General features: G+C 47.0%; 1 protein-coding gene across 1 annotated transcript; it reads left to right on the top strand.

The window, feature by feature from the left end:
* Nucleotides 1–258: 258 nt before the first annotated feature.
* LOC144949268 (general transcription factor IIH subunit 2-like) lies at nucleotides 259–16574 on the top strand. Its single transcript, XM_078879187.1, has 15 exons — nucleotides 259–430; nucleotides 1715–1792; nucleotides 2799–2835; nucleotides 4126–4212; nucleotides 4808–4858; nucleotides 4972–5026; nucleotides 6090–6195; nucleotides 6698–6788; nucleotides 7427–7514; nucleotides 8217–8324; nucleotides 9395–9458; nucleotides 10724–10833; nucleotides 11686–11788; nucleotides 12514–12553; nucleotides 13461–16574. The coding sequence occupies exons 1-15, from the start codon at nucleotides 375–377 to the stop codon at nucleotides 13572–13574; spliced, it is 1188 nt and encodes a 395-aa protein (XP_078735313.1). The 5' UTR covers nucleotides 259–374; the 3' UTR covers nucleotides 13575–16574.
* Nucleotides 16575–16873: the final 299 nt, after the last annotated feature.

Below are 16873 nucleotides of genomic sequence, written 5' to 3'. Positions count from 1 at the left end.
GGGGGTGAAGTATGAGAGCTTTACAGCTCATCGGATTTATTGCAACAGACACGGGGTAACCCACGTGGCCCCACAGAACCCTAAGGAACCTCAACATTCACGCCCTTTAGATTTCGTAAAGCGCACAAGCGTCGACGGTCTCAGCCCACGGCTTCTGATTGGCTGCGGCCTTCAGCGGCTGCCCGTCCAATCGGCTTCGCGGCAGCGTCAGCCAATCGGCTTGGGGCGTGCTGGCGTATCTGTGTTATGAAATGAAATACAAGTGTCCCCCCCTTCTGACACCCACAGCAAACAAAGCGAGACGACACGAGCCACACCAACGATCAACAACAGCAGCAACAACAGCAGCTACAACAACAACATAGAGCTAAAGGATGGAAGAGGAGCCGGAACGGGCCAAACGCTGGGAGGGAGATTATGAAAGAACTTGGTGAGAACTTCCTTTCGCTCGCCGCGGCAACGACGACTATCACGTGCTGCGATTAGCACGGGTGGCTACGTACGGCGCGAAAGAAGTTCAGCATAGAGAGTTACATTCTTGGTTCTTTCGATAATAAAATTATATGATGATGATTGCTTGTGATGCAGTCGAAACGTCGTGATAATTTTTATTGATTTATGTTTTATATTTTATTATTTCCCTTCTACGTGACTTTACCGAAAGAACCAAGAATATGAATCCCTGCAGTCACGAAAGCTTTAAATCAAAATCGTAGAGAGTTAACTAAGCAAAATCTGCCTTCGAGGGGGGGCAGGCAATTTGGCACAATGGTGGGCACAGGTGGTGCGTCTGCCAGTCATCTCGGCCAACCTGTAATTCCACGTGGGACTGTCTCCGTGCCCCTTCGTGCCAGGTGGTCGCCTTCCACACTTCAAGTGGCCTCTAAAGTGCACCTAGCCGGGCACCAAGCGGCGTGGTGACGGCGACGTGATCCACTTGCGTGGCAGGGGGCTGTTTTGTGGACGGCAGATTTGTGAATCTGCCATCCCGTTGGGGATGCCAACTGTGGCCAGGATGTGACAATGCATGCAATTTGGTTCGTGAGGCCCTCTGGACCCTGGAGATGTTATCCCTTCAAAGGATCTGGGCTCTTCGCACGCACAAAAAGCCCTCGGATGTCCAGACATCCCCATGGCACGACCCTTTGGAAGAAGAGTTTTTGGCGCTTTTTCGTGAAGCTTCCCTGGAAAAATGAACGACGTTCTTTCCTTAACACAACAACAACAACCGTGTACTTGGAGCACGTCAAGTTGGTCGTGGAAATTTGGACGTTATCGGTGGGGCCTTTGTTAAGACAGCTACCACTGTTAACGCCTCACCGAATAGTTCACCCTCGTCAAATGGTACTTGATGATAACGACGCAGTGGATTCATCCTCCTCGGATTAAAACTCATTATAAGCCAGGGTCTCAATAGAAACAGTAAACTCCCTCGCCTGGCATATAGGAGGTCATGGGTTCAATCTCGACGCCTGTACTACATTTGAAGTTTGCATTTTCTCCCTGTGGTCGCGTGGATTTTTCTCCGAGTATTTGGCCGCTATAAATGTCCACATCATAAGCCACTTCGGTGAGCGATAAATTGTGATGTCCAGGTTTGAAAAAGAGCTATAGAATAGGTCAATGGGGCCTTACCTGGTAAAATAATAAAGTGTTTTTAGTTTAGTTTCTAATTCTGACATTGACGTGCTGCCGATCTGCTTTCGTGGTGCAGGGAGGTGCTCAAAGAGGATGAGTCGGGGTCCCTCAAGGCGAGCGTGGACGATCTCATCTTCCAAGCCAAGCGCCGCAAGTAAGACCCCGCTTCATATGCCACTGTTTGGCCTTCCCCCACACCTCCGATTAGGAAGGTTGGCTAGGTAAGGTGCGAAAGAAGTTACACACATGGCATAGTTGGCTACGTACAGTGCGAAAGGTCAACATACATACGTACATACACACGTATAGCACGGTTGGCTATGTACGGTGCAAGATAAAGTTCTACACGCATACATAGAAGTAATAGCTAAGTAAAGCACAGATATACAGTAGTTGATACATTATTTTGGCTCTTGTTATGATTATTCGGTGGAATTTTTTTCAACACTGAACCCAATTAATGTCCTTTAATGGGGCAAGGGTTCTGTTTAGAGTCGTTGGCTACATTCCTGTTCTTTGCAGATCAGTGACTATTTTCCCTCAAACTCTATTTTTGACTTCAGAATTTGATGCCCAATGTTATTTCATCAAGTTCTAATCATAGCAGCTGTAAGATTAATGGAAGTAATTATTCGTCAATGTTTTGCAATTGAGAGTTGGTCATCCTACGTGTCATGTTAAACAAAACTATTGTTTTTTAAAGTCAACTCTGCCTCTTTGCGTTTTAACAAAGCCCTGCATACTATAGTAATGCCTCGTTTAACGTGGTAGATGCGTTCTTGAAGAGTGTCGCTTTAAGCAAAAACGCGTTCAGCAAGGAATCGCATTATAGGGAATGAATAAATAAAACTGCCAATTTTAATCACATTTGCACTATAAAATCGGCCTTTCGCTATCTCATGGTGGGACAAAAAACTGAGGTGAGGGTACGCCGCCATGTACCGTATCACTCCACGCATGTACACAGAATTCCCATCGTCCAGCCGCCCCAGCTCAAGAAAGTAGTTCTTCGTCGACCACTCAGAGGTCGCGTTATAATGGTTGCGCATTCCGTGTCGTGCGAAAAGTGTTCCCTGATTGAAAAACCGCTGTCGCGAAAACGCGTTGTGCGAACACGCGTTAAGCGAGGACTCGCTGTACTTGTGCTTATTTACTTTCAGAGTCTCTGAATTTCATGGACAAGTGCGGCTTGGGATGGTAAGTGTAGAACATCGCTGCGTGTGTGCGAGACGTACTTTTTATGGCTATGGGATAGCCTGTAGTAGGTGAAACATTTGGTATGTTGTAGATTTTTTTTTTAAAGTTATCTCCAATACATGGGATTTCTCCTGATACTTGGTTTTCTCCAAAATGCGAGATAATCGGTCAAACATCGCAATGCACAGGCCTCCTGAAAAAGTCTTAACGCCTAAGTAATGCTTTTTGGATAAGTCAACAATTATTTACTGTGGGAACACAGTATTTATTTAGGTTTTGATACATTACTTGAAATGTCATTCCAGTAAGCCAGGATGCTGGAAGTGAACATTTATTTTATTTGTATGGAGTCATTGGTGACCCCGACTTAGATTGAGAGATGTGTTGTAAGGAATGCCTTGGCTTCATCTCGGGTGAACGCCACTCGTCACAAAAATCATCTCCCCCGAACCACCCAGCCAACCTCATTCGAGTATTTAATAAAATCCATTGATTCTCCACAGCGTACCACAGAAGCATGTGTTCGTTATCGGATCGGTCTGACAGTGGACTTTTGATTAAAACATTGGAACGCTCACTTATGGTCAAGCCAGGCAAATTTCATGAGTGACATGACGAAAAGCGCAACAAGCAACTTTGTTCATTTGTTCTGTATGTACAGTAGACTCTCGATTACTTATCCGTGTGCGGTTTATTTGCTTTGTGGATTAACCGTGCGCCTGAGATTTTGACATAAATTAATAACTCGTGAATTTTTCCTTAAACCCAAATAAATAATCTAAAAACAGCTATACATTGTTATTCTTGGAAATGTTTATTGCAAGTCACATGCTTAAACCGTCCAAATATATTGCTCCGGTTAATCCGAAATCCACAAGATCGCCTCTACAGTACAGTAGTTGCATATCTTTACAACAGTGGGCGGAGTTTGATTGATGTTGATTGGCGTGGCTCTGCTCACCACGTAGTGGGCGGACTCTTCTGCGTGGGCAAATTCGTTTTTTGGCATAGAGGTCCGCGGAAAATTCATTTTTTTGGATTATCAGCGATTGTGAATTATCCGCGGCCGTGCTGCCCATAATTATCGTGTATAATCGAGAGTCTACTGTATGTACGTTGAACTTCTTTCACACCGTACGTAGCCAACTGCGGCTCAATCGGAGCCCATACGTGGGAGTATATACATCTTAAAAATGGGCACCGATCGTCAGCTCAGCCCGGCGATTAACACTGTGTGAGCAGCAGCAACAACCGAGGGTCTGGATGAAGAAGGGATTTCTCATTCTTTAGATGCGGCATCTGTTCGTGGTGGTGGATATGTCGCGGGGCATGGAAGACCAAGACCTGAAGCCCAATCGTCTCACCTGTTCTCTCAAGGCAAGGCAGTTTGTTTGTGCCCAAGCTTTTTTTTTTGCCATTCTCAACCCACCTTAGGGTTTCGGGGAAGGTTGCGAAATTTAATATCCTGGTCGGGGTTCATAACAAAAAATTAATACCACTTTTGTGGGGCAGTCAACAACGGTCATTTTTTATGTACTCGCCCTGCGGTAGCAATAGGGAATTTCCAGCACCAACTCTGGGCTATGAATAGGAGATGAGCAGCACTCCAAACGTTCATTTGAGCAAGACATCGCTTTGATCAAATCTCAACTCCCATCTTTCTCCTGCAAAAATAATACATAGACGCCATGAATCGTAATTGTTGTGACGATATCTAAAATTCAGTTATAGGTCATGTCAGTGACATGTATTTTGAGAATGAGGTTTGCAGTCAATCGATATAATGTGCTTATAGGAATGAGCATTTTCATTTGTATAAGCGCTTAGCTTAATTAAAGAAATATGTTTTTGTTTAATCACTGCTCACATCTTTATTTTGCCTCCATGGGATCACTGGCCATGGCATGCGGCGTGATGCATTACCCTGCGTTGTATTTACTTCACCAAAGTTTACTTCCTGTCTTTTAAACAGCTGCTGGAGCACTTTGTGGAGGAGTACTTCTATCAGAATCCCATCAGCCAGGTGAGAAAATGGAACCATATCGTGTCGGATAAAGCTCTTGCTGTTCAACGCAAGCGTGGCCTTTTTTAAGTTTCAAGTAAATATAACGTCTCCTTTTTTTTTGCGTTCCGCAGATCGGATTGATTACGACAAAAAATAAAAGGGCGGAGAAGTTGACCGAACTTGGAGGTATCGTTTTTCATTTGTTGCGTAACTTGCTGACTCTCACCCACACTGGAAATCTGTTTAAACAGAGCTTCACAGCTCATCGGATTCCTCCTGCAGTCTAAATAAAGATTCTGATTCTCATAGAGACTCTTTGATTCGTAACATTTTGCTAGTGGCAAGGAGGTGCATATGACTGATCCTGTGCTCCTCTCAGAGCAAACAAGCCAGCAAAGTTGAACTTCTGATGTCAGGTTCTGGGAAATAAAACCAGCCTTGTGTTGAACTAAGCCACCTTACATAGCGAAGTGAGTTTGATACCTTAGCACAGTCACTAAGTGTTGCACACCAAAAAAGACACACGGGGCTTGATCCGTATGTTGGAAAATGAATTTCCTACAAATCTTCAACGGCAACATGGTTACAATTTCTGCTCAAACGAGCTTTGAGGCATTGGTTCTCATCTCCCGTGTACAGCCCTGCTGGAAATTCCACATTGCAATGGTGGGGGGCAAGTCTCTCCATAGGACCAACAAATAATAATAAAATAATTACCACAAAGTGGTAATTTTATTTGTATTGACCCTGGAGGAATGATGGACTGAGGAAATGGGCTCTCAAGCTTCCGATTGCAAAGCTCGGCCGCTGAGCCACCCTGCCGGCTTCAAAAACTGGATAGTCATTTATAAAACAATGCATAATTAAACATACAAGGCTTTGTTTTTCTCCGTCGGCAAAAACATGAAATACGGTTGTGATCTATTGGGCCAAGTAGGCGTTCAGGACCGATGCTTTGCAGCGATGTAGTTAAAACAGGATTTCGAAAACGAAGCCGCCGCATCATACAAAGCACACGAACTGCTGTAGCAGCCGTAACATGAACCCCAAATTTCCGTTCTTTAAATGTGGGCACCTGGCCACCGTCCCTTTGCCCTGACATGTGGGCACCCGGCCTCAAGATTGTCGTCTGCGGAACACCTCTACCCCCTCTCCCCATCGCTCGTGCTCTGTGCCGGGCTCTTAGTTAATAAAAAAAAACCAATAATAATGTCCTATAACAAAAACTGACGCCAAGTTTTCTGAACAGGTACACCCAAGAAGCACATTACGGCTCTTAAGAAAGCCACCCAGTCAACATGCCTTGGAGAACCGTCCCTCTACAACTCGCTGCAGCTGGCTATGGAGACCCTGAAGTGAGTGCTGGGCTAGAGGGGACACTGGGTGGGACCAGGTGGGACCGGGTGGGACTTGGTGGGAATTGGTCTCCGTTACATTCTTCTAAAAAGAGTACAATGAAATTTGCCAAATTTGAAACATTCCTGGAAAATTACTCTATTGGGAAAACGTATACCAATCATCACTACCTACAGTTGTTTATTCAGGCTTTTCTGAATAATCAACTTTTATATATATTGGAGTCCTGAATCAGCACTTCTTAAATCCTGTATTAAAATGTTGGTCTCCCATCAAAGCTTAAACCACATTTACAATGTGTAGCAAGTTCTGTGGCACTGGCCGCTGGCTGCATGTGCGTCGCACCAGTGCGCTTATGCTCTGATCTCTTGTTGGTGGTCGCGGATTGTACAAAAGGGAGAGAATTGCAGACAGTGTGAGACGGGACGTTGGGGAGGTGTGGATTGTGCTTAAGAGAGGAGAGTGGACCCGCAACGGCAGTGCGCGCCACCTACTTTGCAGACATATGCCCAGCCACACGAGTCGCGAAATCCTGGTGGTGTTCGGCAGCCTCACCACATGCGATCCGGCCAACATCTACGACCTCATTCAGGTGCGTTGGGTCATTTTACCGCCGCCGCCGCCACCGCCGCCACCACCTCCTCTCTCCGTCCCTCGGTGCGCCAATCCAACCGGCAGTTGCACACGAGCCGATGTCATCCCTCCATCTCGTCGGCCAGGGGGACCGGCAACCCGTATTTCCGCAGCCTCGCGTGCAGCTCTTGGTGACCTTATTTATTGAGGACCGCCACCGTCTCGTATTCACCCATGGTGCATTGCGATTCTTGAAATATTGAGGCTTTTTTTTTTTGACCAAAGTCGGAAAAAAATGGCTCTCGTTATTTTGGTTGCCCCGTCCCCCTGTCCTCGGCAGACGGACTTTCAGATGTCAATAATTCCTTGGCGATCCATCCCCATCCCCTCATAAAGAGTTTATTTTTACAACTCGTGTGTTTGTTATTTTATTCAAAAATCTTGTTGACACTTTTCCACTCGCATTGTCTGTTATCATTTTGTCCTCAAGCATCGCTTACATGACTCTACACGTGCCATGAAGCAAAGGATAAATAGTTGATTCCTGCATCATGAGTGTAAGAATAATAAAACTGTAACGGTGAACAAATAACAGGGGGGGGGGAGGGGGACACACCTTCATAACGGCTACCGCCGTTTTGTGCTGCGTTGTTTCAGACCTTAAAGGCGGGGAAGGTGCGTGTGTCCATCATCGGACTCTCTGCGGAAGTGCACGTCTGCACGGCTCTTACGAAAGAGACCGGAGGTAAAAAACAACTCTCTTGATTCCAGGTCTGTGGATTTCACAATTTTCTTGCTGTGTATTTCACACCTGGTGATGATTGCTTGTGTTGCAGTCGAAACGTCGTGAGAATTTAATTGTTTTATATTTTTATTATTTCCCTTCTACGTGACTTTACAAAAAGAACCAATGATATCTTAACACCTCCTGTTTTATTGGCAGAAAGGGGAAAAACCCGATTATCATTACACTGAACCACTTCCTTCTCTGACTTTTATCGAGGCCTATAACACCGTAGGGGATGTGTTCCCGATTTTCTCAAAACAATCTGAAAATCAAGGTTTTCATAGGAACTTTTGGATCATCCGGGGGAAAAAAATAAAAACATTTTAATCGGTATTGATCCGAAAATACGACATCACTTCCATCGCTTTTCCCACATAATGGAGGCTTGTGGCATCGGGTCACGTCGCTTTTGTTCGCATGAAAAGACGCGATTTTATTATTATTATGTAAAGTAAATGACTTATAACTGAAAGTTTTCTGAAATTGTCCTTAAAAATCTGACATCGGATATTTGAAATGCAAAACGTATCCCTAACACGCTGCATTACTGTTTAGACATTTACAACCTCTTACCTGTTGCATTTATTTTGCTTTTGTTCACAAATGTTACCTCTTTTTTTTGTCTCTCGACCATATGCACCACTGTCCCCTGTCGTGCAGGGTCATACCACGTCATTTTGGACGAGTCCCACTTCAAGGAGCTGCTGCTATACCACGTGACGCCCCCTCCTGTCAGCGCCAACATGGACTCTTCCTTAATCCGCATGGGTGAGTCGGTTTTCACCGGTGTTACATTGTCATGAAACATACAACAACAACAATAATGTACTTCACAATGCCTTACAGTGGAGAAATGGACACAACCCTTTAGAACCAGGGTTAGGGAACCTAAGGCCCATGGGCTGGATACATTCCTCCACTTTAATCCACACGGCCTGCAGCCACATGAAGCCCATCACATCAACAATAGCCAGAACACGACATCAATCCCTCGCCACGGTATTGCCTCCTTATTTGCAAGGGAAACGTTCCGGAGATGCTCGCGAATAGCAAATTTCGTGGATAATGATATTGCCTCTTGTGTCTGAAGATGCCTCTAAATCTTCGAGAAGTTATATCTCATCACTCTCTCTCGATGCAGACGTGGAGAGTTGCGGATGCAATTCGCTGACAGCCAAAATCGCAGAAAGTTCGTGAATAACGAGGGAATACCGTACTAGCATCCTAGGCACACTAATTGGGTATTAGAGTGTCATATTTTCAACACAATTGTAGCGTTGTCGGGTCACGTCCATCGGTGCAAGGGTCATTCTTACACTCGGCCGACACGCACGTTCTGTTCGCCGTTCTGTGATCATGAAGGCTCCAGCGGGCGTTGTGAGCATGCACAGGCCTCGGGAGAGCCCCGATGTTTATTGTATGTGCCGTACGTTGAATTTCTTTCAGCACCGTACGTAGTCAACCACGCTAATCGGAGGTGCAGGGGAAGGACAACAAACTGAATAGAAAGAGCTGTTCTAAATAAAGGCGTTTTGCAATTTAGATTATTCAGAAGTGCATAGTTCCAGTGGCTTCCTAATATCGGAAGAGCATTCCAGACGGCCGCAGAAGCACGTCTGAAAGCGTGGCGATGCGGTTACCGTCTTTGTTTTGATGGCCAAGCCAGAAGCCGCTGTCTGTGTGTTAATTCGGGTATTTGAAAGTCCCCTTTTTCATCCCTCGGTAAAGGAAAGCTCCCCCCACCCCTCCCCCGCTTTAGCCTGAAGTCACCGATGGCTTTTCCGTGCCGGTCGTCGTCCGCCCCCCCCCCCCCCCCGTGTTGCGTCATCGTTTCCCAGGCTTCCCCCAGCACACGTTGGGCTCGGCGACGGAGAGCGACGCCAAGCCCTCCTTCAGCATGGCGTGAGCCCTGCACACCACAAACTCGGGGCCAATGTCTTTAACTCTTACACATAGGCTGTTGCAGTCAACGTGTGTGTGTGTCTGTCTGTGTTTTGGGGAGCGGTGGTGTAGCGGTTAGCGCGAGCTGTGCTATGAACCTGGCGGCCCGAGTTCAATTCCCCCTCACGCCCAACACCAGTGACGATTATCTGAACCAGTTATGGGCCTCCCCTAGGTCGACTCAGCCTCAAATGAGTACCTGGTGCGGTGTGTAAACCACACCGCCACTGGGGAGACAAAGGTGGCCGGGCGTGGTGCTGGCCACCCACCCCCTCGTGTGCCGTGCGACCTTCAGAGGTGCTCGCTAACAGCACTTGCCCCAATAGTTTGTTAAGGCTACACTGGGGATCTTTGACCTTTGTACATTGAACTTCTTTCGCACCGTACGTAGCCAACCTTGCTAATTGGAGGTGCGGGAAAATCGGATTTGATTAATAATTTGAAAAATAATTGGGTCAGATCGCATGACTACAATGTAATATAATTTTATATGATATTTTTAGAACGCCTTCAATCAAAGTGCTTGACACAGTTTAGAAAAACGGTGACGGAGTAGAATGATTTAGATGGCAGACGAGTGTAAAGATTGATGAACGAGTGACAGCATTAGAGGGGTGCTTGGGGATCACTAAAGGGTAGGGGAGGGATGGGAAGGAGTGGAGGGGCGAGGTGAGGGAAGAAAATGGGCGATGGAGAAGAGGCGGTGAAGCTTTGAGAGAGGAATGGAAGGAGGTTAATGAGGGGGACTGCTTAATGTGCAAAGGCAGTGTTGAGTCTATGGGCAGTGTTGAGTCTATGGTGCAGTGTTGAGTCTATGGGCAGTGTTGAGTCTATGGGCAGTGTTGAGTCTATGGGCAGTGTTGAGTCTATGGTGCAGTGTTGAGTCTATGGGCAGTGTTGAGTCTATGGGCAGTGTTGTGTCTATGGTGCAGTGTTGAGTCTATGGGCAGTGTTGTGTCTATGGGCAGTGTTGCTCAATGTACAGGGGAAGTTGATTCCAGTGGAGGGGTGCGAGGGAGAGGGACCGACAACGGGACTGGGTACAGGGAGCCACAAACACAATTGTAATTGACCCCATGTCTGGCTCTTGCCTGGTAAAATCAAGGACGTTGAATTACTCCGCTGTCAATCCCTTTTGCCAATGCCACCGCTCACGGCGACCGCCGCTGTCGATGACGACGGACGGGTTGTGTGTTTGACGATCGTCATGTGCCGCCGGCGTGCAGGCAGCTGGAGAGTCAGAAGGAGAAGAAGCCGGTGCTGTCCGTAGGAGGCTTCTTCTGCCCTCAGTGCCGGGCCAAGTATTGCGAGCTGCCCGTGGAGTGCAAAGTGTGCGGTGCGTACTGTTACTGGCCGCCCAGCAAGCGGCGTGTGTGCACGCAACCCCTCATCCCAGTAGCAACAGTAGCTACATTTCCTACGGGCCCCGTACTTTCAAGGGCACCGCGCTAAATGCTTTCAAGCTATGAATTCCAGTTCAGTGAATTTGCACTTGCTCTATTACTATAGTACTATACTGCCTTCAACTTTTATGAACGACTGGGTGTTTAAAGTTAGCGATTTGTCGTATTATGTGGATGTATCGCAAATGAAAAAATACAATTACTTTACTATGCAAGTAAAAAATGTGTGTTTTAATTATGTTTTTTTTAATTTAGAGCCCCTTTATAACATATGCTACAGGCCCTGCACTAGCTTAATCCGGCACTGACGCAACCTCACTGGCACGCGTGGACAGCACCCAAATAGTCTGTACTCCGAGAACGGTGCGTGCTTTCATAACACAAGTTGAATGTATTAGGGAACGCGTTTTTTTATAACGCCGATGCGAATTGGATATAATGCGATCGAGTGAACGGAACTACGTCACAACGCGAGTCGGAACAAGAGGCTTCTACGGCTACCTTGGTGTAGCATCGCACAAGGCATTGGGATGCTGCTGGATGCTTCTGCGATATTTGTAGGAGGAAAACCAGAGTACCTGGAGAAACCCTTAAGCTCACACTGGGTAACACTCGCAAATCCATTCGCTTCACTGCCACCTCCTGGACACGTTTGCATCCCAGTGGGATTGGGAGATTCTCTGTGACCCGCCGACCCCTCGTCTCTGGAGCGCCGGACCGTGGGCATGCGCTGTCATCGCCCTTGACGTGCTGCGCTTTTCTCGTCCGCATGTCCGCCGTACCAGGCCTCACACTGGTGTCGGCACCGCACCTGGCACGCTCCTACCACCACCTGTTCCCGCTCGACGCCTTCCAGGAGCAGCCGCTTGACAAGTTTACGGGACAGCGGTACGTGCCGTGTGTGCCGTGTGTGCGGTACGTGCCGTGTGTGCGCAGCTGAATCTGTGCGACAGGCGGTTCCTGCTCGTGTCGCAAATTAGTCATTAGTTTGTACGTATGTGTGTTGAACTTCTTTCGTACTGTATGTATCCAAACGTGCTGATCGGAGCTGCGGGGGAAGGACAACAAACCAAACACAAACATCAGTTCTAAGTAATGAGATTTCAATATAGATGACTTAAGTGCATTGCTCCAGTGCCTTCCGAATACCTCGCCTAGGATGCAGGAAGTCGTGGGTTCGATCCCGACCCCCAACACCTGCTGCTGTATATTTGGAGTTTGGATGTCTCTTTATCCCCGTGGTCGTGTAGATTTTTCTCCTGGTCCTCCGGTTTTTCCCTCCACATTTAGAATCAACATCATGCGTTGAGAGAGTATTTGACCATCATAAATGTACACTTGATAAGCCACTTTGCTGATTTAATGTTTGTGATAGCGAGGTCACTTCTGAAAAGAACCACATGGCTCAGTGGGGCCTTACCTGGTAAAATAAATAAAACGTTTAGTTTAGTACCGACTGGGTCATTCACCCTTCCACCTCGTGTGAGCCGTGTGTCAGTCCTCTACGTTCGTGCGCGATTTTAGGATAAGCACAAAGTGTTTTTATTACATTGTCAACATGTTTCTTTAACAGCGTCTCATCAGCGTCGACTGTGTGTGCGTGTGTGTTTCAGGGTGTGCGAAGGATGTCAAGTACAGCTGAAAGAAAACAGTGTAATGTTTTTTTACTGCAAACGCATCAATGCTGATGCTTGGGCGATTTAACTCGATCAGCATCTAAAAAATATTCTTATTGATGACATGTTCAAGTACTTCACGAATTGGACACGACTCGTTGGGCCAAAATAAAACGAATGTGTGGCGGCGGTGACGTCACGTGACGTCATGTGACGTCACGTGATACCCAGACGCCACCTAGTCATGTGAACCACGTTGCGTGGGGTCGTGACCCCATACTCTCCGTGCACGCAACTATTCGCGTGAAGCCATCCTCTACGCTTCTCTCGTTTATCTCAGGTTTCATTTCACTCGTGTTGTTGTTCATCCCTTTAATTTCACAAATCTGTAATATTTTTAATATATAAAAAACGATAACCCTGATGTCACATTAACTCCTTAACGCTATCATTAATAATCATGAGCGGAACATTTTCTTTCGTTTGAATATTTCAGATTTACTGGAATACACCCGTCCTTGGACGGGCTTTAGGCTAGTTGTGTATTAAGTGAGCAATATGTGTTGGTGACGTGTATATATTGGCAAGTGTGGCTTGCAGGCCACAAAAGTTGAACCCTGCTTTAGGTTCTGCCCACTTGGGTTTTTGCCCTGTGAACCGAGCTGGTCCCTGCGACTCTTTACACGGTGTCACGTGACTTCATCCAGTGATGCCACCTGAACCACTTCTTGAGTGACAGCCTAGACACGCGTGACACTTGTGCTTGGCTCTGTGGGCACGCGTGACCTAATCAACGCAGAGGTATGTCCGTGTGTGGCCGCTGCTGTACAGCTGGGCAAAGGCGACTTTTTATTTAGTGGTCTGTAACATTTACATGGGGACCTCTTTATCTCCGAAGCTCAATCGTGCGTTTTTTTGAAGCTCAAATCGCGTGTCCCCCGCAGGTGTTCATGTGCTCTTTGTGCGCGAGACCGTTCTGCCTCGACTGCGATCTCTTCATTCACGAGACCCTGCACTGCTGCCCTGGCTGCGTGCACTCCGACAAGCAGAACACCTAAGAGGGCGGCGACGGACACACGCTGGGCGGCGACGCTGTTCCAGCACGGCGTTGAGTGGTTGGCACTGGAGCTCGCGGCGGCGGTGGCAGATGAAACTGCTCGAGCCCCCAGAGGTCGCAATTGCTGACGACAAAAAAGCCTGGCATTGAATCCCAGGCTCGTCCTGCGCTTGGGCGAACGGTAACGCACGACGTAGTTCAGCCCATTCGATGGTCTTATTCTGGTTGTCAATAAATGCACAAAAATCCCATCATTTAAAATGTGGGTTTTGTGCTTAATTTGGTTATTGGAGGCTTATTTTTGGCAGGCTGCCACAGAGTGCACAGCTCTTGTGCATCATTAACGGTGGTGAAGTTTTGGTTGTGGAAGATCCACCATTGGTGGACAGGTAAACATCGTCAACATCCTGATTCTCTCCACAACGTGACGTGTGGATCTATGAGAATTGGGGTATTGGAATTCGGATTGAATGTTCCGAGTTGCCAAGAACGCAACCTGGATGAAACCTGTAAAAAAAATGATGGCAAGGAACCCTTACGGAATGCTTACGGGTAATACGGCTCTTTTTGCAACGAGGCATAGGAAGAAAACAAAAAATTGCCAGTGCCAAACTGCTGCAAGAAAATTCCAAGTCTAGATCCGGATGGCCCATCTAGTTATCGTCCTATCACTAACCTCTCGAACCTCTCTAAACTCCTTGAACGACTAGCCCTCGCCCAGCTAAAACCACACATCACCTCCTGCGCAAACTACTGCTGCTTCCAGTCAGCTTACCGTCAAAACTATTCCACAGAAACAGCACTCACTAGAGTGCTTGATGACATTTTAACGATCATTGATTCCGGCTCAACTGTTGCACTTGTAAGTCTGGACATTTCGTCAGCCTTCGACACCATCAACCACTCGCTCCTTACTTCCCTCCTGAAATCCGACTTCGGTATATGCGGCTCAGCACTCAAGTGGATAGTTTCGTACCTTTCTGACCGGCAATCTTCAGTCAGGGTGGGCATGTCCACATCGCCTGAGACAACAGCATTATGCGGGGTTCCCCAGGGCTCTGTACTAGGTCCCCTGCTCTTCACAGCCTACACTTCCCCGATCGGCCGGCTCATCGCAAGCTTTGGTGTTAAGCATCACTCATACGCGGATGACACGATTCTATTCACCGCCATCGATTCTAGCAATGCATCTGGATTCGAGAGGCTCTTGGAATGTACCACCGCCGTGCAACAATGGTTCACTGCACACAACCTAGCCCTTAATCCGAAAGTCAGTGGCCATCATGTTAGGTACCAAGCAACGTCTCAATTCAGCAGCACTCCCCACACACAGACACATCTTCGGTCACAGCATCAAGTTCACCGACCACTTCAGCTACCTCGGTGTCGTCCTAGATTCAACTTTATCCTTCGGCCGTCAAACCAACCATATCATCAGCTCATGTAACTTTCACCTGAGGGCTCTTAGACACATACATCCTCTCATCTCTACTGAAATTGCCAACACGTTGGCATGTTGCATAGTTGGGTCTCGCCTTGACTATTGCAACTCCGTCCTAGTCCGGACCTCCGCTGGCAACCTAAAGAAACTTCAAAGACTACAAAATAACCTAGCACGCGTCGTCATTGCCCACACTCATCCCCGTCTCGACTCACTCGCTTGTCTCCGTGCTCTCAACTGGCTCCCCATCGCCAGTAGGGTCACATACAAGACCGCCTGCCTCTGTCACAATGCCTTCATATCCGCCTGCCCGCCGTACCTTTCTTCATTATTGACAACTTGCAGCTCAGCACACGGCAGATGCCTGCGCAGCGCGACTCACGACCTCCTCTTGATACCAAGATCCAGGAAGGTCGTCGTGTCTATGCACTGCTTCTCGGTGGCAGCCCCAACAGTCTGGAACAATATCCCTCTGCACATTCGCAGCATCACCTCAATCGCCTCCTTCAAGAGAGACTTAAAAACTCACCTCTACAATCATGCTTTTGAGCGACTGAGCTTGGCTCCACGCCTCTGAGTTGCGGCCACTACGTCTGCAAATTTGCGCGCGTTACAAATTGAACTATTATTATTATTATGTACATTTACCAATTTCTTATTTTGGAATTCCTCAACGTTTGTAGCCCAAACCCCAATTTGAAAAATTCTCTGCAATAATGGTCACGTGTCCCAAGTCTTCCACACCAAAGGGACTTTGTCTCTCAACGGTCGTTTACCTCGTAAAGCGGAAGTGCACAACGTAGCAGAGGTTCTTGTTATTGGGGAGGGGGCAGTACAACTGCCGTTTTGTACATTGGCTAACAGTGTTCCTAACGCACGATTTGCACGCGTGGGCATTTTCTCAAACATGCGGCGTCATGTCCGCGTAGCCTCGTGCGGTGAACAGGAAAACGTTGCTTCAAGCTGCCAAATCTTCACTTTATATACAATAAATGTTTTATATAACAACCCCCGAGTGGGGTTGGGTAGTGACTGCTCATTTTAATAAGCGTGTGGTTTTATCTGCTCGGGAGTGCGCTGGTGTTTTATAAGGACTGAGGTTTGCCTACGTTGCTTCCACGTCGCGTAAAATTTTGCACTCGTGCACGGCCGAAACCTCAACCGGGAAAAAACGTGCTTGTACGGTGCAGATCGGTGATATAATCATCAGTCTGCCATCGTCATCGCAACAGGCAGTGCTTGCTTCACGCGAGGCCTCTTAATTACAGAACACCACGCCCCAGATTTAATAATTAAGATTGAGTCATTCTAGAATATAGGCGCGTGTACCAACTCGTGTATTATTTTCTCCTTTTGTTCTCGTTTGGTTGGCTACGTACTGTGTGAAAGAAGTTTAACATTCGGACAGTTTTTGTATGATCCATTTACCTAAATGTAACAACGTAATTTCCATAAACCGCAATTCCTATAAGCGCAAACGTAATACATGTATGATAAAAGCAAATAAACAGCTCTTATCTCCACAAATAAATAGCAAAAATAACTTGCGTCCACCAGTCAAACAGCTTTTTAGCAAAGCAAAACCGGGACCCCTCTGATAAGCACGGTTGGTTACGTACGGTGCAAAATGAGTTCAACATATTTGTGTAAGTTCAACATGCACAAATTTGAAGTAATTTCAACCTGGGTCTCACCAGAAGTTCGGCTTGTTGAATGAAATGGTGCTGGATTACGACGTGGTTTTGGCAAGAGCACCCCATGTAAATTATGGGAACCTGTTCAAGGGAAAAAAAGCAACGACAGCCACAACAAACTCGTGCGTTGCTGCAGAGCATTATGGGTAAAAGCAAACAAGGAAA

Source organism: Lampetra fluviatilis, chromosome 53 (assembly GCF_964198595.1).
Source record: "Lampetra fluviatilis chromosome 53, kcLamFluv1.1, whole genome shotgun sequence".
Taxonomy (NCBI): domain Eukaryota; kingdom Metazoa; phylum Chordata; class Hyperoartia; order Petromyzontiformes; family Petromyzontidae; genus Lampetra; species Lampetra fluviatilis.
The sequence above is the reverse complement of the archived record's forward strand: the minus strand, read 5'-3'. Positions and strand labels throughout refer to the sequence as shown.

What these genes read in the sequence shown, in the direction of transcription:
- LOC144949268 (XM_078879187.1), top strand. Translation starts at nt 375, where the DNA reads ATGGAAGAGGAGCCGGAACGGGCCAAACGCTGGGAGGGAGATTATGAA. An exon ending in GAAGTTGACCGAACTTGGAG is followed by an intron (nt 5,027 to 6,089) that starts GTATCGTTTTTC and finishes TTTTCTGAACAG; the next exon opens with GTACACCCAAGAAGCACATT. An exon ending in ACATCTACGACCTCATTCAG is followed by an intron (nt 6,789 to 7,426) that starts GTGCGTTGGGTC and finishes GCGTTGTTTCAG; the next exon opens with ACCTTAAAGGCGGGGAAGGT.